Here is a 23,762-nt window from a genome sequence, read left to right as displayed (position 1 = left end):
AGGGACGCGCACCGGCCACGTCTGATGACGTCCACAAACGGCGCCCTTCGCTTGCCTCCAGACGCAGGCGCAACGCCGACCGCGGGTGTCAGGAGCCTGCCGTAAAGCACGCGGCTTGTGTTTCACGACAGTTGCGAACGGAGGCTTTGCTGATCGTCGAGATCAGACCGCGTTGGAAGAAGGGGGGGAAAAGGACTCGTAATGGCCACTGAATTGTTCCCTTGCAAACCAATGGAGATTTCAACGGCCGCTTTCAGTCATTGCGGCACGTTTCGGTCGATGGTCGCCGTCGCCTTTTTTTTCTTGCGTCGATAAAGGCGCGCAGGCTGAACTTCCGGTATTAAACCGGAAGCTGTTATCGGCCTTGGTGTTAGGCGACGGCGGGGGATGCCGCTCTAGCCTTTCATTTCTGTGGTGGCCCACATTGCCTCTTAGGGTGACGAGTCGTCCCGTGTAATGATGAGTGCCAGTTCTCGTGTGGCCTGGTGGTTACAATGCCGAACTAGAGGCACTTTCACACATACTAAATAATGCACTTTCGATCCACTTTCAATGCACTTTAGGGATTGTTTGCAGGTGGATTTTGCCCTTTCACACAGTAAAATCCAGCTGCAAAGTGCATTGGAAGTGGGTTGGAAGAGCATTATTCGGCATGTGTGAAAGCGCCAGTTCAAATAACCCACTGGGTCGGCAGTATTTACCTAATGTTTGTTGCAATGGAAATAATGCCGTTTTTCAGACCTTACCCTGGGTGGAAGGAACTCTGGATCTTACCCTTCTTGGGATATATTGGATATTGCAATATTTGAATGCTTACCCTATGGGGATTTTATGATATGGAGGATGACAAATGAAATCATGAGACTTTGGGATGTAAGTATAGTATTAGAATATGTATTTATTAATTTTTAAATGATGTAGCAGGAAATAGCAATTTTGGATATATAATGTGCAGGAAGGACTGATGAAGATTTGAACTTTTTGACTTCGAAACGATCGTATCCTCTTGATGAACTCTCGTCCATTGACATCCTCTCGTCCATGCATACCTGCTTCTGTGAAAAAAAGAAAGATTGATAATTGTACTCACCTTATCTTATTACATAATCTTTGCGTCTGACACAAGTTGCATGTTTGTATGTTGAAGGTCATTGATTTCCTTATCCTCCAGATACTTGTACAGAGGTGTCTTATTTTCTCCTCCACTACCTGGAGGTTGGCAACCCTAGTAGCCAGGTCCCTCTGCCACCGGTGGGAGGTTTTTAGGGCAGAGCCTCAGGAGGGTGGGGTTTGGAGAGGGGACTTCAATGCCATAGAGACCAATTGCCAAAGCGGCCATTTCTCCCAGGTGAATTAATCTCTATCGGATGGAGATCAGTTGTAATAGCAGGAGATTTCCAGCTAGTACCTGGAGGCTGGCAACCCACTTCCCAGGGTCAGGATAGGCCATCATTTACACCGCCCAGAGCCCAGGTATAAGAAATAGATAGGTTTGCTTATGTGCGTTCAAAAAAAAACCCATTTAGTCTTACGAAGTTATTTTGTGTAGATGATTAACCAATCAGAAATCGGGTGGATTCTTTCTCTCCTGAGCAGAGCCCTTTAAATCTGAACTTGACACTGTTGGGGCTAAAGCACAAAACCTGCTATGTTCTCTCAGATTTCAATAATCCTAGTGGTAATATATTGCTCATTCAATGGCTCTTCATGTTGATTGTATCAGCCTGTGCTTGTTAGATGTTTCTTGTTAGATGCTTAGAGACTCAGTGAGGAAGGGAGACTATGAATACAGTAAAGAGATACATAATTTTGATTCAGAAATGATTCTGTTCCATCAGTTCAGAAACTTTGTACAACCTGCCTATGAAGTTTCCTGTTTTTCAAACATTGGAAATCTGCATTTCTGATTTTCACATGTACACACGAAGATGGGAGGGAGAGAGAGACTGAAAACAGCTTTAACTAAGCCCCACTAATTCATCTTTGGGGTAGGGGGAAAGAAAAAGGTTTCAGTTTAATGAGAGCCTATTAACTTCAGTTGATTTAGCAGGATGTAACTCTTTTGGATTGCACTGTTGGATTACTTTCTCCAAGAGTGTCAAGAGAGTATACTTGGAATATTGCTATATCTTGTTATGTATTTATTATAATTACCAACATGGTTAAAAAGCAATTGCGAAAAAGGGTTTTAGAAATGAAAGCAGGAGTCCACTGGCACTGTGTGTGTGTTAAGTGCCATCAAGTAGCTTCCGACTTACAGCGACCCTATGAATTAATGACCTCCAAAACGTCCTGTCGTTAACAGCCTTGTTCAGGTCTTGCAAACTGAAGGCCGTGGCTTCCTTGATTGAGTCAATCCATCTCATGTTGGGTCTCCTCTTTTACTGCTGTCTTCAACTTTTCCTAGCATTATTGTCTTTTCCAGTTACTCTTGTCTTCTCATAATGTGCCCAAAATACGATCGCCTTAGTGTGGCTATTGTATTTTGGCATCTTACAGCATAAATGTTCATGAATCAGTGAGTTTGACTGCAATCCTGAGGGGGGTGGCCGAATCTCCATAGGAGCCGGCGTGATCCCGCGCTGGCATAGGTGCCACTTTATCACAGGATAAAGTGGCAAACATGGCAGCGTCCGGGAGCAACAGAGCTCTGCTGCCCCTGCCACCAGTGCAGTCAGTCCAGGAACTAAAACCCAGAAGAGAACAGCTGCGCCGGCATGGGGGAGGCATTCCCAAGGGCGGAGCTGCCTTTGGGCAGCTTCCTAACTCAGTTCGCCCCGGGGAAGACCCCCTTGATTGGCAGCGGGGCTGCGCCACCTTTTTTAGTGGCACAGCCTCACTGTTTTCAATGGAGAATTTCCCCCCGTTTTTCTTTCTTTCTTTTTTTGATTTTTTTAATACTTTTTTCTCTCTACAGCAGCCAGGAAGCCTCAGAGGAGGCGGCGCAAGTGCACTGCTCCCTGTTGCCACAGATCTAACCCCCTTTAGGAATGGGCTGCCCATGACAGTTAACAAGCCCCAGCCCCAGTGAGGGCAGCATGAGTGGGGGTGACTTCCCCAGGGTGTGTAGGGGGGTGCTGCCTTCCCCACAGCAGCAGGGGAGCAAAGTGATTTGCCCAAGGTGTAAAAAATGCTTGGTCCTAATTTGGATCGTGGATCTCCCAATGGTTGATTTCACTGGGTACAAAATTCCTGCATGGAAGTGTGCTCTGAATAAGGATTAAAGGGCAACCTGAATTATATTTACTTCTGTTACCTGGGCACAACCCTTCCATGGAACTGATTCCCAGTCCCACACTATTTGCATAATATTGCAACCCTAGTATGCTTACAAAAGACCTGAAACAGTGTGGTTGTGTTTTCTTTAGAACAAGTCAGCTGATTTCTCAATAATTCCCCCTGTCACTGATGTTTGGTGAACAAGGAAGTGAACAGTAAATTAGTGTTGAGTGCTAGCCATCTTTCCTTTTCATTACAATTTAGGGCTTGCCAAATTAATGATGTGTGGGCTCGATAAAAGCCTACTGATAAAAGTTGTATCATTTCTGCCCAGCAAAATCCCAAGAACTAATGCTAAAATCAGCAGGAATTTGGACGCCATCTTGATGATTTCAGCCCAACTCCATCTGTAAACAACAGATTTTCAGCCCACCTCCAAGTCTATCTGTAAACAACTACAAATACATCATTCAAAATAAATCACAGGAGTATGTATGTCTTAGCAGAACAAGTAATACAAATTGGCTTTTATTCTTACTATCAATAACATACTTTATTGCATGACAGTTTATTGCATGATTCTATCAGGAAACTCTGGAAGAATGCAGGTGGTTTCCTTTCTGATGTAATTTGTATGCACTTCAGGAAAAGAACTTCTTTTGCTTAAACCTGAACATAGCACCAAATCTTGTGAATTGCAGTGAATATTGCTTCCAAGTAACTGTATTAAGCACTGGAGCATACATTAATGTTACTCGCTCGTATGGTCATGCTTCGAGTTTCGTCTCTGAGCTCTAGAAGTTAAATCTCCCAGTATGGGAGGGATACTTCTTGTCTGTGCTACACATGTGCATTAACGTGCATGAATGCTCAAGTCCCTTTTGCAGTACATGGTCTGATGCTTTGCTTGTTGCAGTTTCTGTTTTGAAACACAGACAACAGTTAATAGATTTTTAAACAAATTGAAACAAAATCTGAACATCTTGGCTTTTAAGTCAGTAAAGTTTAAACTATTGTAGAAGAAACAAGTGTAGGATATAGATACGGGCTATGATAGGAGGGAAGTTAGAGGCATGTTTTTATTTTTACCTTTGAAATGTTGGAGAGTATGCTAGAGTCTGAGTGTATCAAGAGACCCGGACTTAAAAATAACAAACAACCCCCTCCCTGCATCTATGTAAATAAGGTGTCCCAGTCCCATACAGATTGCAGAGTATTACAGGCTTGTTATGTGCAGAATTAGGTAAACAGAAACACCAGTAGTCTCAGGTTCTTGTAACTGAGAAAGACCAGGCTGTTAATATATGATGTGGATGCTTATAGAATGTGTAGACTCAGGGCCTGACTAGACATTACAAAGACATCATGTCCTCTGCATTCCATTCCAGCCCTATCAGTAGGGTGGCCAGAATGGCCACTTAATGTGCATTTCCCCGTACATGCTTTGGTGGACATTAGGGTTGCCAGGTCCCTCTTTGCCACCAGCGGGAGGTTTTGGGGGCGGAGCCCAAGGAGGGTGTGGTTTGGGGAGGGGGGACTTCAATGCCATAGAGTCTAATTGCCAAAGCAGCCATTTTCTCCAGGGGATCTGATCTTTATCAGCTGGAGATCAGTTGTAGTAGCAGGAGATCTCCAGCTATTACCTGGAGGTTGGCAACCCTAGTGGGCATCTTTGTCCCCTGCTACTGTTTGATAGGGTGGTGTGGGGCTGCCCTAGTGGCCTTAACGGCCAACATACCCCTGTAGGAAATTATGGAAGCAACCTACGATAGCTAACTTGGGAAGTTCCTGGAGTTTGGGGTAATGCCTAGGGAGGGAGCAAAGCAGAGATGTGATGGTATAGAATCTACTATCCAAAGTTACCACTTTCTCCAGGGGATCTGATCCCTGAAGTCTGGAGATCAGTGGCAATTCCAGGTGAACTCCAGGCCTCACCTGGAGGCTGGCACCCCAAGTAGGTTTACTTGTAAGTACAGTGCAATCCTAAAAAGAGTTACTCCAGTCTAAGCCCATTCATTTTAATAGGCCTAGACCGGAGTAACTCTCTTTAGGATTGCACTGTAAGTCTTACGGTATTCCAGGAAAGTGTTCTTAGGGATGCAGCCTAAAGTCTCTGTAGGTCAGAATTTGATATTTAGGAATGTGTGCATGAGAGCCTATTACTTGTTGAAAAATCAACTGTATGAATAAGATGTAATAGATTTTCTTTTGTTGATTTACTTAACACTCTTCCTGGAAGCGGGCAGTCCCAGAACTGAGCACACAATGCTTTTTTTATCCATTTGCCAAGAAATTGAGCAACTGACCAAATGAACCTTGAAATACGAGCATTCTGGGCATGAAATAGGCACGGCAGGGGACATTCTCATTTGTGTACAGCAGATGGTCCAAAGACGTGTCTATATAAAATAGCTACAATGTGAAAGTCTTAAAGGGTGGGAAAAAGCAGAGACTGGTGCATTCCTGCTGAGATCTTTTCTTACCTTTTTTGCATTTACAGTCAGCTAGGCTAAACTGAGACACAGTCCTCTCAGAATTCAGAACCATCAGTCTACAAGGAGGTACCTTTCAAAACAATTTTTAAATATTTACTAGTGGTTAAAAATTAAACACATTGAGAACTCAGAGGCTGGGGAAAATTGCAAGGAAAAAGATCTTCTAAAAAGACAGGAAGATACTCTTCAACATGAGACTAATATCAGTTCTCGTGTTCATTTTATACTTATTGCTTTGCACTGATACAGCAAAGGTAAGAATTTGTTTTAGATAAAATTGTTAATATAACCGAGAAACACGTTTTATCTGTGATATGTTTTATTTATTAATTGCGGGGAACTGTACGAAAAGCCTACCCGGTTTATGTTATGTGCTATTTTCAGTGCAATCCTAAGTACTGTTACCCCCTTCTGAGACTATTGATTTCTATGGACAGGGGCAACTCTGCTTGAAGTACTCCTAGAAGCATTTTTCTTTTGCAGGGTATAACTAGGAGCAGCAAGAAGCCCACCCAGCAAGCTCCACCGGAAAACTATTTGATTGAAGAATGTCTAAACAACAGTTATACTGTGAATTCTTGCAAGAAAGTCTTTTGCCAACCCTGGCAAAGGTGTATGGATGGTACCTGTTCCTGTAAGCTACCCTATCAGTGCCCAAAGAACGGCACCTCGGTTTGTTCTGCGGAGAGAAAGACTTTTCGAACCTACTGTCAGCTAAAGAGCTACGAGTGTCAACGTCCCAAGAGCAAATTTAGGAGCAGAGGAAGCTGTACACCTCAAGGTATGAATGTTGTTTCTCTCTTTGTCACTCATTGTGACAAGGACCAAGTTGTAAAGATAAGAAGCTCAGGCATGCTGGCATTAACTGGGCTACCGATAGGGTTGCCAGGTCCCTCTTCACCACTGGCGGGTGTTTTTTTGGGCAGAGCCTGAGGAGGGCGGGGTTTGGGGAGGGGAGGGACTCCAATGCCATAGAGACCAATTGTCAAAGCGGCCATTTTCTCCAGGTGAACTGATCTCTATCAGCTGGAGATCAGTTGTAATAGCAGGAGATCTCCAGCTAGTACCTGGAGGTTGGCAACCCTGTCTACCAGTTATTCTGTAATGCCAGCAGAATATGGTCTTGGAAATCTTAGAATGTAGTAAGGAATATGTGTTTGTTTCTTTGCAAGACAAGGATCTTAATGCTTTCGTTAATTGAAAACGGAGTTTCCTTTTTTAAAGTAAGAAATATAAGTTTGCCGTTTTTTTAGTAGTTTGCAGTGGCCAATTAAATGTAATTTTGTTCAATCAAATGCAGTATGTTATTATGACAATTTAGGTTATATTGATTCTGTAAGTTCCCAGAACTATCTACACAATCTACATTGTATTATTTTGTTTGGTTTTATGTAAAAAAATATATGACTTTTTAGCTGAAGACTACAGTGAAATTAAGACTGAATGTAAACGACTCATGCTTCAAGGGATTATTATTTTTTTGCCACAGTAGGAATATCACATGTTGGTAAGTTCAGAAATGGGTTTTATGGATGTAGCCGTCTTTTGTAGCTAAATAGACAAAAGTGTGAGGAGATTTCATTTTGCTTTCTAGACAATTTTGAAGTTTCCTTGAAGCCAGAAAATGCATCAGAGAGATTCATTCAAGTTGCAGTGAATTCCCAGGAGACGTTTATTTGTGGGCATGAATGGAGTATGAATGAAGCCAATGTGGTCTGCAGAGATCTTCATTTCCCAGAGTAAGATTAAGTGTGGGGGGGGGGACCTTTAATACTGATAAATGCTAAATATTACATGGATTTTTTAAAATTAGCTTTTCTAGAATGGCAATTTATCATTAGTATTTCTGATTTAGCTCAAAACAAGTGGGAGGCCTGTGAGACTTGTGGGGCAAAATCCTATCTCCCACCCCCCGCCCATCATAGCTCCAGGCCCCCACCACCTACCTTAAACCCAGTGAAGGTGCCTGAGAGCTGCTCTGAATCCAGAACAGCTCCCGATATCCTCCACCACAGCTGCCAGGCCCAGACCCGCTCTAGTGTCAATGGCCAGGCCCGGAGCCTCTCCAGGCATCCCCCACCTCTGCGGCCGGGCCCGGAGCAGATCCCAGTGGCAGCAGGCGACACCAGTACAAAAGGTAAAGGAATTTAACCCCCCCCCAGTTTATTTTTACTTTTCAGGTTTTTCTGCAGACTTGGGGAGTACCCCAACTTTGCAGCAGAATCTCTTTAGGTCAGTCTGGTCCCAGTCCACAGATTTAGGTATCCGCAGTTGGGGGTGACATGTTGCCATTAGATATATAGATGGTTAGCTTCTTGAGGACAAATCATGGTTCACATAGGTGATAAGGAACAGAAGACAAGATGAAATTTTGTGGAACCCCACATGGCAGATTCCATAGGGTAGACCACTTCCCCCACACCTTCTTCTGAGAACATTATCCTAGTGCCCATGAAATCCAGAGCTGGACTTTTCAGTGGGTTTTTAGAGACATCAGCGTAAGATGTAGTGACTCAAAATCCATCCCACTATCAGGAAACTGATGAAGAAGAGGAACTAAGTGCCAAACTACACAAGATGTTTTTTATAGATCCATGCAGCAGCTGCGAGGAATTGGGACCTGATTTGTTAAAAACTGTCTTGGGTACTCTGGCACTTACAGGGCCATCCCCAGCAAAGGTACATCCTTCTGAGCCCATTGATTTCAGTGGACCTCAAGGGTGTAAATATTTTTGTGTCTGAAAAAAAGCTGTGTCAGTGAAATCCTCTTATGACAAATAGATAAATATATTACTCAGTTTATATTCTTCCTTTTTTCCACCTTGAAACCCAAAGTGGCATACATAGGTTTCCTAGGAGGTGTCCCATCTAACCGGGCCCTGCTGAGGCTGGTAAAACTGATGTACCTAGGGTTGCCAACCTCCAGGTGGGGCCTGGAGATCTCCTGGAATTACAACTGATCTCCAGACTCCAGGGATCAGTTCCCCTGAAGGAAATGGCAGCTTTGAGAATGGACTCTATGGCATTATACCTTGCCCTTCCCAGGCTCCACCCCAAATCTCCAGGAATTTCCTAACTTGGAGTTTGCAGCCCTAGATGTACCTTCGATCTTCCACCTATACCCCAGGATTACATAGTGTCTTGTTGGGCTTAGAAGCAGACAGGCAGAATAGTGGGATAAAGTTATCATATGGTTCCTTATACAGGATGCTGCTGTACATAACTCAGTCCCAAATGCGATGTGATGGCATCTGGCCTGTATCTTTAAGCACAGGGCTGTCAGATCACACGGAAGGAGAGGGATGTGTGCATGACTTAGGCTCAAATGGACACGTGTTCTAGAAGTGCTGAACTCTTTCTAGCTCTTGACTCCCCCTTGCATCCCCTCCCGCAGGCATTTGGCAAAATCCCACAGTCATAGCTACCGTATATACCCGCGTATAAGCCGAGGTGCCTAATTTCACCCCAAAAATGGGGGGAAATTAGGCACCCGCGTATAAGCCGAGGGTCGGCTTATACAACACCCCTGCCCCGGGTCGCCCTCCCGCTTGGGCCCTCCAGACCCACCCCGACCCCAGCTCCACCCCCTCCCGGGCCCTCCAGACCCACCCCGACCCCAGCGACACCCTAGGGGGAGAGGGGAAAGAGCCCCTGAACTCCCTACTCACCGGGAGAGGCAGGACGACGAGGCCCGCTGATCAGCTGGAGGCAGCGGCGGTGGGGCCCTGCCTGCGCGCAGGAAGGCCCCGCTGACTGCTCCCAGGCCGCAGGGAAGGCGCGCAGGCCTGCTGCGGCGGCGGTGGTAAGTTCCCCCTCCCTCCCCCCCACTGTATTGATCCGCGTATAAGCCGGGTTGGGTTTTTTCAGCCCTTTTTTTGGGCTGAAAAACTCGGCTTATACACAAGTATATACGGTATATCAGTCAATCAATCAACATGTATTATGATCAAAAGATCAGTCAACACCAGTTTAACAGCACAATTTACATAGAAATATAAATTAATCCACAGAGAGCAAATTTCATATTGTTTTATCGAGGTCATGAAAGCAGAACTTGAACTCCTGTAAAGATAGACAGTCCTTTGATCTTGCCTTCTCTGTGTCTGACGGATTTACAAGATAGACTAAAATTACTCCCCCACACACACACACACACACATGCACCTTCTCTTCTTGTTTATAGGAGCCAGCATGGTTTAGTAGTTAAGAGTGGCAGACTCTGATCAGGAGAACCAGGTTTGATTCCCCACTCCTCCACATGAAGCCTGCTGGGTGACCTTGGGTTAGTCACAGTTCTCTCAAAATTCTCTTAGCCACACCTACACAAGGTGCCTCACAAGATGCCTGTTATGGGGGGGGGAGAGAAGGCTATTTTAAGCTGCTTTGAGACTCTTTAAATGTAGAGCAAAGCGGGGTATAAAAACCAACTTTCTTCTATAGTAGACATTAAAGTCTGAACTAAATAACACCCATGGTTCTTGGCACGTTTTTGTTTGCCTAGCACGGTGTAGTGGTTAAGAGCAGTGGTTTGGAGCTGTGGAGTCTGATCTGGAGAACTGGGTTTGATTCCCCACTCCTCCACATGAGCGGCAGAGGCTAATCTGGTGAACTGGATTTGTTTCCCCACTCCTACACACGAAGCCAGCTTGGTGACCTTGGGCTAGTCACAGCTCTCTTAGAGCTCTCTCAGCCCCACCTACCTCACAGGGTGTCTGTTGTGGGTAGGGGAAGGGAAGGTTATTGTAAGCTGGTCTGAGTCTCTTAAGTGGTAGAGAAAGTTGGCATATAAAAACCAACTCCTTCTTCTTTTGCAGAGGGGCTGACCGCATAAAGTTGGATCGCCCAGATGATGCCTGGAATTCATCAGAGTGCCTTAAAGTGACTTGCAGAGGCACAGAGACCAGCCTAGCGGAATGCTCTTTAGCTAGCACCAGTAGGGGTCGCAAGAAGCTTGCTAAGGTGGTATGCCACACAGCACACAAAGGTGGGTAAAATACATTTTCCAGGGGTGGGGGAACTGTGTGTCTGGTTGGTTGTTTCGCACTGCATGTTTCACTTTAATGATGCTGTGAAAATTTTAAGCCAACGGGCTTACATTACAAAGGTTCCATTGTTCGTAATATCAGTTTTTATTACAATGTAGTCCTTCTTGTAGCAGCCCTCATAGCCCCAACTAGCATGATCTCATCAGGGCTTGGAAGCTAAGCAGGGTCGATACTTGGATGAGCGACCACCAAAGAGGACAAGGGCTGCTTCACAGAGGCAGGCAATGGCGAACCACACCCGTTCATCTCTTGCCTTGAAAACTCCATGATGTGGGACTTCGTGGGGTCGCCATGAGTCAGTTGCAACTTGATGGCACACTTTACTTACTAGTCCTTCTTGTCTGGAAATTATTATACTGCTTGCCCTTAAAAATCAGATATGAGCCAAAAATGTTCAGAGACCTGTGAGCAAGCCACCACCATTAAAGTCAGCAAAGTCCTGGGCAGTGCGACACTAAAATCCCCATAGCAGCACTTGTCAGACTCCTACACTCACTCAGCAAAAAGAAAATGTGCAAAAAAGACCCCACTCCAGGGTGCAGAGATCATAGTAATTACATCAGAGTCCATAGCAACCCACAACCCACCAATCAATGTGCTGCTGACAGAGCAGTAGAAACAGCCAGCCAGTGCATACATGTGATGCAGTCACACATCCGTGACATCAGGCTGGTGCCGCCTAGACTCAGAACACAACAAGAGAGGGAAAAGCAACATCCATTAGAAGGAGAGCTGTGGTGTGATCAGGAGGAGCCTTGGAAAGAGCTCTGCAGATGTGCATTTGAGTCTCCCTCCTGTACCCAGGTTCCCTTTTGCCCAGTACACACAAGGGGAAGGGCACAGCTCTCACATACACCTATAGCTCATTCAGCAGAGGCAACCCTAGTAGTGTGCCCAAGGCCTCTCCTGAAAGAGGGTCCAGGTTTTGGGGTGGGCAGGATCAGGAATGCCAGGGCAGGGGAATACAGACGTTGGGGCAACAACAAGGGAACACACATCTTCACATCTCCAGTCACAAGGCATTCCTGTCAACTCCCCAATAATTCGCTGTGGAAAGGCACCTTTGTGTCCATCAAGGGCCATGGGTTCAGATCCTACTAAGAAAGTTGCTGGCCAAAAAAGGCTAAGCTCACCTTTGGGCCATCAATGGGCTGAGCAGCAGCAAAACAGAAGGGAGACGAGACCCCCAAACACACACAGGAACATTCAACTAGGCACACAAGAAAAACTCATAGTATAGGCATTAGGAATCCCCCAACCTCCTTGTCAACACCAGCCGTATATACCAGGGATTCCAGAATGAAGTGATTTCCTATTGTTGCTGTTGTCCATTCATTCTAGAAAGTGGTCTTCTTAAGAGGTGTCTCCTTCTTCAGCAATCTTTCTTCAAAATTAATTGTCTCTCATCTCATTTGACAGAATGTTCCTCCACCGAATTCCGCTGCGTCAACAGAAAATGCATCCCTTCAGATAAAACATGTGATGGAATCAATGACTGTGGAGACCTAAGTGATGAATTATGTTGCAAAGGTATGCTCCTGCTGATGGACCAACCTTCTTCCCCACATTTTATCAGTTATACAGGAGCACATCTGCGAAAGGTGCTATACGTACATTTGGCAAACAAATGTCAAGCATAGCCAATATAAATTTATCTAAGGAATTTTTCTTGTAAGACACATTCAAACCAACCAGGTATTAATTGACTTGTTGAATCAAAGGAGTACGTTTTAGTCTGACAGCCGGCAGGTTCCTTTTGGCAGTGGCCATGTCATACATTTCATGCACTCATGCTCAAATGGACATTCAGCCACATAAGAGCTACTTTTCTGAAAGTATATCCTACACATGACTGTGGATTGCATCACAGTGGCCCAATCAGCACACGCAAACACTCCCAGTGGGATGCCAATTCTGTAGCAAAAATCCATGCAGTGTGCCCCACCTGATGTGATTTTGGATCCAGTCTGTAGCCGTGTGGTGTCCACTCATGGATAAGATTCTCCCATGTGTTGTGAGAAGATTAAGGGTCACCTCTCTTAGAGTAAAATTGACCAGACCCAGAACTGCAACCTCTTCTTGTCAATTTCATCATCCCCTTGTTGATCAGAGAACAAATGCAATTAAAATGCTTCAGTGACCCACTGCCATATAAAATCCTTATGTATGAAGATTATGAACTAGACTCTCGTCCAATTTTTGACACTATTTCCAGCCCTCAGCACCAGGAGGCTGGGAATTCAAAGCACCTGGCACAGGAATTAAGGGAGGCTAGCGTCCTGGTATCCCAGGCGCAGACCCCTCCCCCAAGCAAGCTCCCTATTCTGCAACTTTACAGAACTCTCCTTCTCCAACTGAAGCTCCCAATGCACCTCTTTCGATTAGGCCTGAAGACACCCCAGATGCTTCTCTGCAAAAAAACTGCTGCCTCTCCCTGACTGAGCAAAAGAATCCTGCCTTGGAGGACTACTAAACCTTTGGCCATTCTATCGTGGAACGTGGCAGGCTGGTCTTGATGTTTAGCAAGCTGCTCAGACATTCCTTTCTACCGCCAGAAATATGATATCATTGCCCTTCAAGAGACCTGGACAATTAAAATGCCAGTGAACAAAACTTGTTTTCTGCCTCATGCTCCTTCATTATATCAAGCGGCCAATCCTGGTCTAGGGCTAACACCAGAATAACAATAAGGAGGAAGTTGCTTCCGTTGTTCCACAAAACAAATCATTTGTGCACAGCTGTAAACCCATGCCTACATGTGTGCACACACACACCTGCAAGTAGAAAAGTTGCCATTCCACTGATAATGTGTAAATGTTCAAAATTGCTTGGTTCTATTGCATAGTTTGTATACTTAAATCTGACTGTATTATGCTGGGTTACCTTGGGCTAGGCACAGTTCTTTCAGAACTCTCTCAGCCCATGCTGAGGCAGGCAATGGTAAACCACCTCCAAACTTCTCTTGCCTTGAAACCCCTACGGGGTGGCCATAAGCCAGCTGTGACTTGACGGCACCACCACCATATTATGTACATAGCCTTCAATGACTGTGTTAATGATGATCCCTTGAATCTCTTTCCAACAGCGTGCAGAGGTGAAAGCTTCCACTGTTCCTCAAATGTGTGTATTCCAAACAAATACCTCTGTAACAAAGAAATGGACTGCTTAACAGGAGAAGACGAAAATAACCACTTGTGTAGAGGTAGGCTCCTTCATTATCTATAGGTTGAATGAGACAGTCTTTACTTCACCCCCTCCACCCTCTACTCAACAAATTCAGAATGCTTCCTAATCTAACACTGTAATGACAAGTGATGCAATCACATAATTCGAAACCAACAGCCATGTAGATACTTTATTAAGACCAACCAAAACAACACATGTGCAAGCTTTTAAGTTCTCCAGACGTCTTCATCATGGTGGGTGTTTTAAAAAGGGGCCTTGCTGTTATCAGCTTGCGTCAGTATCCCTTGAGCAAGTAGCAAAATATGGAAGCCATCCAGTTGAAACCAGTTGAAACCATTACAACTAATAGTAGATCAAATGTCTCTCTAACACAAAACGGAACACAAGACTCCTTTAAAAGGACAAGAGGAAAGGGGAAACTGAGTTGTCCTTATATTAACAAGTCCGGGGCTAATTTAATGTTTTCAACCGATTTTTAAGTGGTTCCATGTTTTATATTGTGTCAGACTGCAGTACTTCGTTGCGCTTCTTTCATAAGGAACTTCACTCCAGACATAGTCGCGAGTTTAAAAGGTTTATTAAGAAAGCCAGCGAGTTCAGTAAGTCCATAGAAACATAAGGCTAGAATACAGACATGGGGAAACACTGGTACATTTATAGGGTACCTACAATAGGATTGATTAGGTTCAGGGCATAATACAAGAGGACGAGGTGCAGCAGAGTTGTCTTGATGGCTCAGATACAAGGAAACAATACGGAAGGTAACTGCCGGTAACTACTCATTGAAAAACCCATACATGAAACTAACGCGTGAAATAGCTAGGTGATTTCCAGGGCTCCCAGGCATTGTTCCACGGGACCTGGTAACACACTAACGATTAGCCGGGCAGGTCTCCATTGAGGTGTAGATGCTGGGGGGGGGGGGGGCAGAGGCAGAAAGACAGAAAGCCTTAGCTGACATATTGTTTTATGTTCTGGCTACATTTTTCATTCTTTTAAAAAAATACTACATTTTATGATGTTTTATATTTTTATTATATCTTATTCTGTAAACTGCCTTGGGCAGTTCCCAAGAGAGGTGGCACATTTTTAAAAAAATGAAATGTTAAGTTGATGCCGTAAGTAAAAAGTCAATGTCAACTAAAACCATGGTGGTATTACTTAGTAAAGGTCATTTATGCAGGGCTGTTTCCCTCGCAGTCACCCTGCCAACATCTCCAATGCTTCGTTTTGATTATACATGCCTTTCCCAACTGTCAGAGGTCACCTCGCTCTTTCCGTGCATTTCCATGCGTTTTACCCGTGTTTTCCGGATGCTATTTTAGCGAGAATCTGGAAAATGCAGGCAAAATGCACGGAAATGCGCGGGGAGAGCGAGGCTACCTCTGAAAGGCATGCATAATCAAAATGAAGCACCGGAGCAGTCAGCGTGGGTGACTGCGGGGAAACAGCCCTGCATAAATGGCCCTAGTTTCTTTTTCTCCCATTGAAGTGTCTTTTTCTTTGTTGCATAAATGCCAGTATTCCCCAGGTAGTTGTAGGTAGATGCATTATTCCATAACAAAATCAAATCTGATGAATGCTTCTGGAGATCTTGAAAACTTGCACACCGCACTTGTGTTGTTTGGATTGGTCTAATAAAAGGTGTTATATAATGTTTGTTTTTCAGTTTTGTTATGGAGGGATACCTATCGCAGTTAAAGAGAAACAACATAAATAGAATATAGTTCATAACACAGAGTGTAAACTATACCTACTTTATGTATTTTATATAAATTTGTGTTATTTTTTAAAAAATAGGCAATGAAAGAGCTGATGAGAATGAAAGAGGTAATTTTTTGTGTATTGCTCTTGTACCCCACTATTTACTGTTCCTTTTTAAAAACTATTTATTCTTTATTCTTTCCAGAACATAAATATACAAAACTAGACTTGGTCCAAGGCACTATATGTAATGCATATCCCATTCTTACCTTAATCTTGCCATCACATTTTCATCCTATCTTTCCTCCAAGAAGGTCAGGGTGGCTTACAGATTCCCTCCCACTTTATCTTCACAACAACCCTGTGAGATAGGTTAGGCACCCCAGTGTCACTCTGGGCTTCATGTTTGAGTGAGAATTTGAACCCTGGGTCTCCCAGTTCCTAGTCAAGTGCTCTTAACTGTTTGCCTGGCAGCAGGGATGTGTTTGAGTGGATCTTATTTCTTTATTTACTTCATTTAAAGCCCACCTTTCTCATGAGACTCAAGGCAGATTACACAGTGTAAAACAATGCCAAAAAAATGGCATGATGAGGCATCCAACAAGCAATGCAATAGGACTAAGATCACAAGAAAAAGTAGAAACCCTAATCCTATTGCATTGTTTATTGAATGTCCTATCTGTCCATTGTATTGACTCCCTCCATGTAATCCGCCTTGAGTCCAAGTTATTAAAGTGGACTATAAACAACATAAATTAAAAAAATAAGAAACAATGCCCCCCTCAAGTTATCAGATATGATATGTCATAAACTGTGCAAAACAAAATGGAGTTACAAAAGTAGGAAAGAATGCTGTAAGATAATATATACACTAAGCAGTGGAATAGGCTACAAACCTGTTCTCTTTATTTAAAAAGCCCTTCCTTATTAACTGATAAGAATTTAAATTAGCTATATACCCTTATTTTTAACTGCAGAAGGAAGAGAAGAAACTGAGGAGGAATCTATGGATACAGGTAACCTGAAAGTCCTTTGTCATAATATTCCTGTTCCAGAGTCTTAACAACTTGCCCTGACTGCTTTCAGAAAGACTTAACAGCCCAGATCTGGGCATTTTTAGTCAAAAGTATATATATCGGTGCACAAAATGATAAATGATAATGGATGTATTGACTATACTTGGAGACAGAAACCGGTTTTCCCCCCCATTCCCGTCCCTTCTTCCCCTTTTTATTCTGTACCCTAAAAATTCAATTAAAAAAAAAAGAATATTCAATGGGACTAACTTCTGAGCGGCCACAATTAGACTTGACTCGGGGGTGGGGAGGGTGTCTCCAAGTATTTGTCCATGTGTCCACCTGTTTGCATCTAAACTGAGGGGGAGCCTGTTGTTGTTTTTTAAATGGAACACTTGGGCAAAGGGAGCTCAAGGACCTGGAAGAAAAATGCTGAAAGCAACGAAGGGGTCTATTTCATATGACAATATGTTCCTGTGGGCAGTGCAGTGGCAATGTGACTCCCACATGGTGAGTTTCCCCATATTTCCCCTGTCCCAGTGTCTGTAGCTGTCACCCGTCATTCTTCCCCCCACAAGCCACCATGTAGCTGTTTTCAAAGGGTTTGTAAAAAAACTGGTAATTGATATATTGACATGATTGACTGAAAGACCTAAGCAAGACTGTTAATGATAGGACGTTTTGGAAGACATGAGTCAGAAGCAACTTGATGGCACTTAACACACACACATTGACATACCTTATATTGATAGGTCAATTACTGATTTAAAAAATAATCAAAGGAGCCAGTGCCATGGGAAGGAGAGTGGCCCATGTGGGGGCTAGGCAGGAAAAACGACACGATTGTAGGTGGCAACGGGAAAAACTGGACTCACCCCCTCCCCTACACACAGCAGCCATTCCAGCTTTGCAGCAATTTTTCACAGCAAAGCAGCTTTGGGAAATATCTCAACAAAGACAGGGAAAACCCAGGAAGTGCACAAAAGTACCTCAGTGCTGTGGGGACCTGTTTGATGGCCAAAGAAAGTTATATGCATTTGCTTAGTGGAAATGTAGAGATGCTTGCCTGAAATACAATCTTGTGTATGGTACAATGTGGCCTGAAGATGGTGCGAAGGCGAAGAAACAATTGGTGCAAGGGAAATGATACTTTAATAAGTTTTGTAACCCCCAATGTGTTTCGCATAAAGCTGCTTCAGGGGGAATCTTTCAGATTCTGCTTCAGCGTCCCATGACATTGAAGAAGAATCTGAAAGATTTTCCCTGAAGAAGCTTTTTGCAAAACGCATTGGGGTTACAAAACCTATCCCTTGTACAAATTGTGTCTTCCCCTTCATTACGCTTTGGTGTGTCCCCCCCCCTTTTTCTTCTCTAAAGATATGCATCGTAAAATATCTAAAATCCCTACCAGCTGGCCTCAAGAATCCCTTTCCTGGCATTATTATAAGCTTGGTTCTCTTACACTGCCATCCTGAGAGGAGCTAAACCCTTCTACGTCCAGTGAAATCTTAGAAGGGTGTAACTCTGTTTGGATGGCACCGCAAGTTGGAATTAATAGGTCTATTGCAGTAGTTTTGGCTGACTAACATGTAGTGTGATCAAGAATGATGAAAGGTCTGAATGTTCTTGAAGGCTCTACTTACGAAGGTACCATATGTCTTCAGGGGGTCTTTCTCACCCATAAGATACTAAACTTAGTAATGCTTGTAATTGTAATAATTGAAATAACTAGGAGGTCACAGAAATCCAGTCACAATGCTATGATTTTTGCAAATACAATTATGACTCGGCTTATCTGTTTTATTAAAGAAAGAAGAAAAATCAAAACATTTCTGCCCCAAATACATTGTGGTGTTCCAAACCACACGGTTACTCGTCGGAAGCGAATCATTGGCGGACATTCTGCAGGAAAGGTGAAGCTAGAAGTAGCTACTTTGTATAATGGTGCAAGACATGTTACAGTAATGCCTTCTAATACATTCTGTAGTAAGGTAGGAGCTATCTCAACGGTTGTAACAATCTAGGACAAAACTTTGAATACAACAAACGTTAGGATCATAGGAGTTGATTTTTAACCCACTGCTTTCAGTGTTCCTGTGTTGTCCTTGCTTCTCACTTCCTTCCTTCCCCAAAACATACAAAGCCAGTGCAGACAGTAACCAGAGTTATTGCTCAGAATGAAATCTGACTTAAAGGGGGTCTTTGCTATTCAGGGAGCAGGTGATTGATTGAAATCTTTATTTTTCCTATACTTGGAAAGAATAAAAAAATGAGAGGGCTGCATTGTCTTTTACCCACTCCACAATCTACAATTGTTCTACAATTGATCTACAATTTGGCAAGATGTTAGACATCTGTGGTAGGGTTGCCAACCTCCAGGTAGTAGCTGGAGATTTGCTATTTCAACTGATCTCCAGCCAATAGAGATCAGTTCACCTGGAGAAAATGGCTGCTTTGGCAATTGGACTCTATGGTATTGAAGTCCCTCCCCAAACCTCCGACCTCCTTAGGCTCTGCCCCAGAAATCTCCCGCCGGTGGCGAAGAGGGACCTGGCAACCCTAATCAGTGATCAGATTGCCCATCTTTTCAAAATTTCTATGAAGGAAGTATTTAACAGTGCTGAGTTCTGGGCAATACATGAAGGATTCTAGTTACACACGGACACACATGGAACTGCCTTACACTGAATCAACCACTTGGTCCATCAGGATCAGTTGGCAGTGGCTCCCCAAGGTCTCAGGTAGGGAGTCATTCACATCATCTACTGCCAGATTCTTTTAACTGGAGGTGCTGGGGATTAAACCTGGAACCTTCTCCATGTCAAGCAGATGCTCTACCACTGAGACACCAGGGAGGTACTAAAAAAAGTATTATCTGAACACAGCAAAAGATATAACCTGTCCCTCTTTTGTGCAGGGTGAATTTCCTTGGCAGGTGGCAATTAGAAGTGTCAGTAATACCCAAGTGAACTGTGGTGGGATTTATATTGGGGGCTGTTGGATTCTTACTGCCGCACACTGTGTGAGGTAAGGGACTTTGGGAGTTTTCAGGTATCAAATTTCTTTTGCCTAGGTTACTGGATGACCTCGCCTTGTAGCACAGGATTGAACCAAGTTATATTTCAGTAGTTTATATCAGTTCTGTATTGCTTTGATGGGCATAGCTTCCCCAAAACAATGTTTGGAATTGTAGTATGGTGAGGTAACTGAGAATTAGAAATGCTTCACCAGCACAGAACTACAATTTCCAGGGTTCTCTGGAAAGAGGGGAATTACTGTAACACTGTTAGTGGCTATGTTGTACAAGTAACATTTATTTCATACATATGAAACTGCCACAAAATCTGGATAATACAGTTATCAAAGACTAATGGGAAAGGAGTGAGAATCATGAAAGGATTGGGGAGCCAGTAGTGTCACTCAGTCTTTGGAATATGGCTTGTGAGCGACTGCAGATTAAAAGAACAATACTTTGGAAAACCGTCTCTGACATGCATGTGGGGTAATCAGTTGTTTGAAAACATCCCCACTTTAAAAGCTGTCATACGTGCACACTGTATTAAGACATCAGTTGGACATGCAGAATCCTTTGTTAGCTTTCTTCTGATCAAAGGTAGTCTGGCTTCAAATATTCTCATTGTGACTCAACTGCAGTTTGAAATAAGATCTTCCCATGATTTCAGAAAACTACAAAGGATAAATAATCATTTATATAACCCCTTTAACTGATTAATTCATTAACTGGAAATCTAACACAGGCCAAGGTGTACTTTTTTATTTGTATTTTTTAAAAATGTTTTTCTTTTTCAGACAAAGCTATGTTCATACCTATAGAATATGGACTGGAATGTTGGATACAGTACTTAAGAATGAGGGAATAGAAACCTTTAAATTAAATAGAGTGATAATCCATGAGAACTATATTTCCAAAACATACGAAAATGATATTGCTTTGCTGGAAATGAAGACCATTGATCAAGGGAAGCCGTGTTCGCCACCCAACACGGTGGCAGCGTGCGTCCCTTGGTCACCTTATATGTTCCCAGCAGGCCACCAGTGCAAAGTGTCCGGTTGGGGACGGGCAGAAGGTAATTAGAATTTTACAATTTCGTTATGGAATTATGACTTCTTTCGTCGCAGCTGGCCCCTGGGGCAAATGGTAACTTCGGAGAGTTGACTCTACGATATCACATCCCTGATGGGCTCCTTCCCCTCCCCAAACGCTGCCCTCCATAGGCAGAGCTCCAGGAATTTCTCAACTTGCACTTGGCAACCATAGGCCTCCTTCATTACCATGGCTGTGCCCACTTGGACACATGCTGAATCACTGCTGCATGAAGACAGACATACCGGTGAACAGGAATAAGTGCCGTGGTTTCAGCTGCAAAATCACCCTCGCTTCTCTCCTCGCCAGCTTCATTCCTGTAAAGATACATGAAGAGCTGAGGATCAGATCCTGATGGTCTCTTCCTTTTTGCCCGGCTTCCCATGCTCCAGATGGAACATGGTCTTTACTGTTGCTAAATCTTGCTAAATGCTGTCATTACAGCATTTCTTGGTGTTTCGTAGTTTATTTTTGCTGTTGTATTTTATAATATGTTGCTAACCGAGAGCTGAAAGGCAAGATAGAAATATTTTAAACAAATGAAGTATTTTCTTTGATAACCTATGCTTCATACCTCATTTTCTCTCTCTATACTTGCTATTCTTTCTTGCCTCTATGCACCGTCTCCCTACATCAGAGTTTGAGAGTCTGTTCATGCTATGGGCTAGCAAGCCAATTGCGGATGCTCATGGGTTCGCAGCTTGTTTTTACTGAATTGTGAACAATTTCTAAACTGTTGATTTGTTATTGATTTTTTGCTCTTTATTTCCTCCTGTAGGTTATGAAAGACAATTTGCACTTAAATGGGGCTATGTTAATTTAATGTCAAACTGTTCTGAAATCTACAAGGAACGTTATTTTAAAGGCATGGAATGTGCAGGTGAGTGTGATTCATTTAATTTCGGCACCTACCCTGACACATACTCGTGAGCCAGGATGATTTAGGCAGATTTGTTCTGATGGCTTAGATCCAGCTGTGCACAAGAAGAAACATAAACAGAGCACAGTGGGGCTCCTGTGGTCTTAGTGGGGGTACAATAAATTTGACAGCACAAGTGGCTACTGTGATCTTTTTCTTGTTCAAGAGCAATAGCACAAGAAGTCAGAGGGGCAGATAAAGGTAGGTTGGCTATTGGGTGGGAAGGAGATAGGATTACCAACTCCAGGTTAGGAAATACCTGGAGATTTGCGGGGGGGGGGGGTAGAGCCTTGGGTTGGTGGGGTCTGAGGAGGGGAGGGACCCCAAAAGGGTATAATGCCATAAACTCCACCCTCCAAAGAAGCCTTTTCCTGCAGGGGAACTAGGCTCGTCAGCCTCCAGCAGGGGGGCTGGAGATCACCCAGATTTAAAACTGATCTCCAGATGACAGAGATCAATGCTTGTGCACTCTTCTCTGTCTTCACGCATGAAGCTTGAATCAAAGCTTCTTAGACCAAGTTCCAATTCACTATGATATCCAAATTCAGGTGCCTCGGCCAATGGAAGTACAGTAGCTCTGCACAAGATGGAATTCTTATCCTTGCCTCTTATGGAAAAATCTCAGCTTAGTTTTTCATAATGTCTGGATGCACCCAATTTAAAGTGTTACAGCAGTTTGAGGGGGAAAACTGTACATACACTTACCTTAGGGGGGGGGAAAGGTAGTGTTTCAGTTCTAACTGATGTGTCTAACTACTTTTTTTGCTTTTCTCCCTCAGGTACATATGATGGTTCGGTAGATTCCTGTAGAGGTGACTCAGGAGGACCTTTGGTTTGTTTTGACTCTAATAACGTAGCTTATGTTTGGGGCATTGTGAGTTGGGGTGAAAACTGTGGCGAAGAAGGACATCCTGGTGTTTACACAAAGGTGGCTGATTATTTTGAATGGATTAGCCGTCACACTGGAAAGGCTGTAGTTTCTCGATTTAATGTGTGACATTTGGGATTTAAATATTTCCTCATTTTCTACTTTAATAATGAAACATCAGCTACAGAAGTCTGGAGGCATAATTCCAGCTCAAGTTATTTCTTCCACTGAAATCAATGGACACAGAAGTTGTTAACCTCTGAGTGGGTCATGCCCTGGCCACTTAGCAATGATGACTGTCTGAAATTTGCATTATTCTTTGAAAACTGTTGATTGCTTTTGTACTTATCTTGCATGTTACAATAAAAGTGATACATGTCTTTAAGAGTGCTTTATTGTATACATTGCATTTAAATTTCTCTCTGCTTAGAGCAGCAAGACATAAATCCAGATAATTGTGGAACCCCCTGCTCCAGGATGTGGTGATGGCTGCCAACTTGGAAGGCTTGAAGAGGGGAATGGACATGTTCATGGAGGAGAGGGCTATCCATGGCTACCAGTCAAAATGAATACTAGTCATGATGCATACCTATTCTCTCCAGGATCAGAGGAGCATGCCCATTATATTAGGTGCTGTGGAACACAGGCAGGATAATGCTTGTTTGTGGGCTTCCTAGAGGCACCTGGTTGGCCACTGTGTGAACAGACTGCTGGACCTGATGGGCCTTGGTCTGATCCAGCAGGGCTTTTCTTATGTTCTTATGAAAATAAAATCTGAAAGTGGACATTGTATTTAAATTTGCAAAGAATACTCCAGCACTGACAAGATGGCATGCATTGAGTACATCATAATAGGGCAGTGTAAAGCGAATATTTAGGTGCCATACAATACAGTCCTAGAATCCCACTCATATATTTCATAAGCTTCCTGGCCTAACAGTGCACTCCTAGACATTTATACCTAAATAAACTAACTGGAAACTCTGCCCTTTGTACTTGCTCAGAGGCAGCCTATCCAGGGTATCCTGAAGCACTGGTTACTTGAGAGGTTGGATGTTACATCTTGGGGTGGTGGTACAAAGCGGGGATATGCTTTTGCATGTGGGCAAAGAAGCAAACTTTCATGCGAGAACCAAAAACCAAAACTTGGACTTCCCCTACATCTTCCTTCACCTTGCGACAAATTTTGTAGCCTCCTTTGCATA

General features: G+C 43.5%; 1 protein-coding gene across 1 annotated transcript; it reads left to right on the top strand.

Annotated features, from left to right (window-relative positions):
- Positions 1-5,748: 5,748 nt before the first annotated feature.
- Positions 5,749-22,726, top strand: CFI (complement factor I). Its single transcript, XM_056855986.1, has 12 exons — positions 5,749-5,968; positions 6,198-6,495; positions 7,309-7,453; positions 10,529-10,698; positions 12,179-12,289; positions 13,845-13,961; positions 16,627-16,665; positions 18,475-18,578; positions 19,583-19,692; positions 20,476-20,753; positions 21,549-21,650; positions 22,469-22,726. The coding sequence occupies exons 1-12, from the start codon at positions 5,906-5,908 to the stop codon at positions 22,684-22,686; spliced, it is 1,755 nt and encodes a 584-aa protein (XP_056711964.1). The 5' UTR covers positions 5,749-5,905; the 3' UTR covers positions 22,687-22,726.
- The last annotated feature ends 1,036 nt before the right edge of the window (positions 22,727-23,762 follow it).

This window comes from Euleptes europaea, chromosome 9 (assembly GCF_029931775.1).
Source record: "Euleptes europaea isolate rEulEur1 chromosome 9, rEulEur1.hap1, whole genome shotgun sequence".
Lineage (NCBI taxonomy): Eukaryota > Metazoa > Chordata > Lepidosauria > Squamata > Sphaerodactylidae > Euleptes > Euleptes europaea.
This window is presented reverse-complemented; position numbering and strand designations above follow the sequence as displayed.

What these genes read in the sequence shown, in the direction of transcription:
- CFI (XM_056855986.1), top strand. Translation starts at nt 5,906, where the DNA reads ATGAGACTAATATCAGTTCTCGTGTTCATTTTATACTTATTGCTTTGC. An exon ending in AGAGATCTTCATTTCCCAGA is followed by an intron (nt 7,454 to 10,528) that starts GTAAGATTAAGT and finishes CTTCTTTTGCAG; the next exon opens with AGGGGCTGACCGCATAAAGT. An exon ending in GGAGGAATCTATGGATACAG is followed by an intron (nt 16,666 to 18,474) that starts GTAACCTGAAAG and finishes GTTTTATTAAAG; the next exon opens with AAAGAAGAAAAATCAAAACA.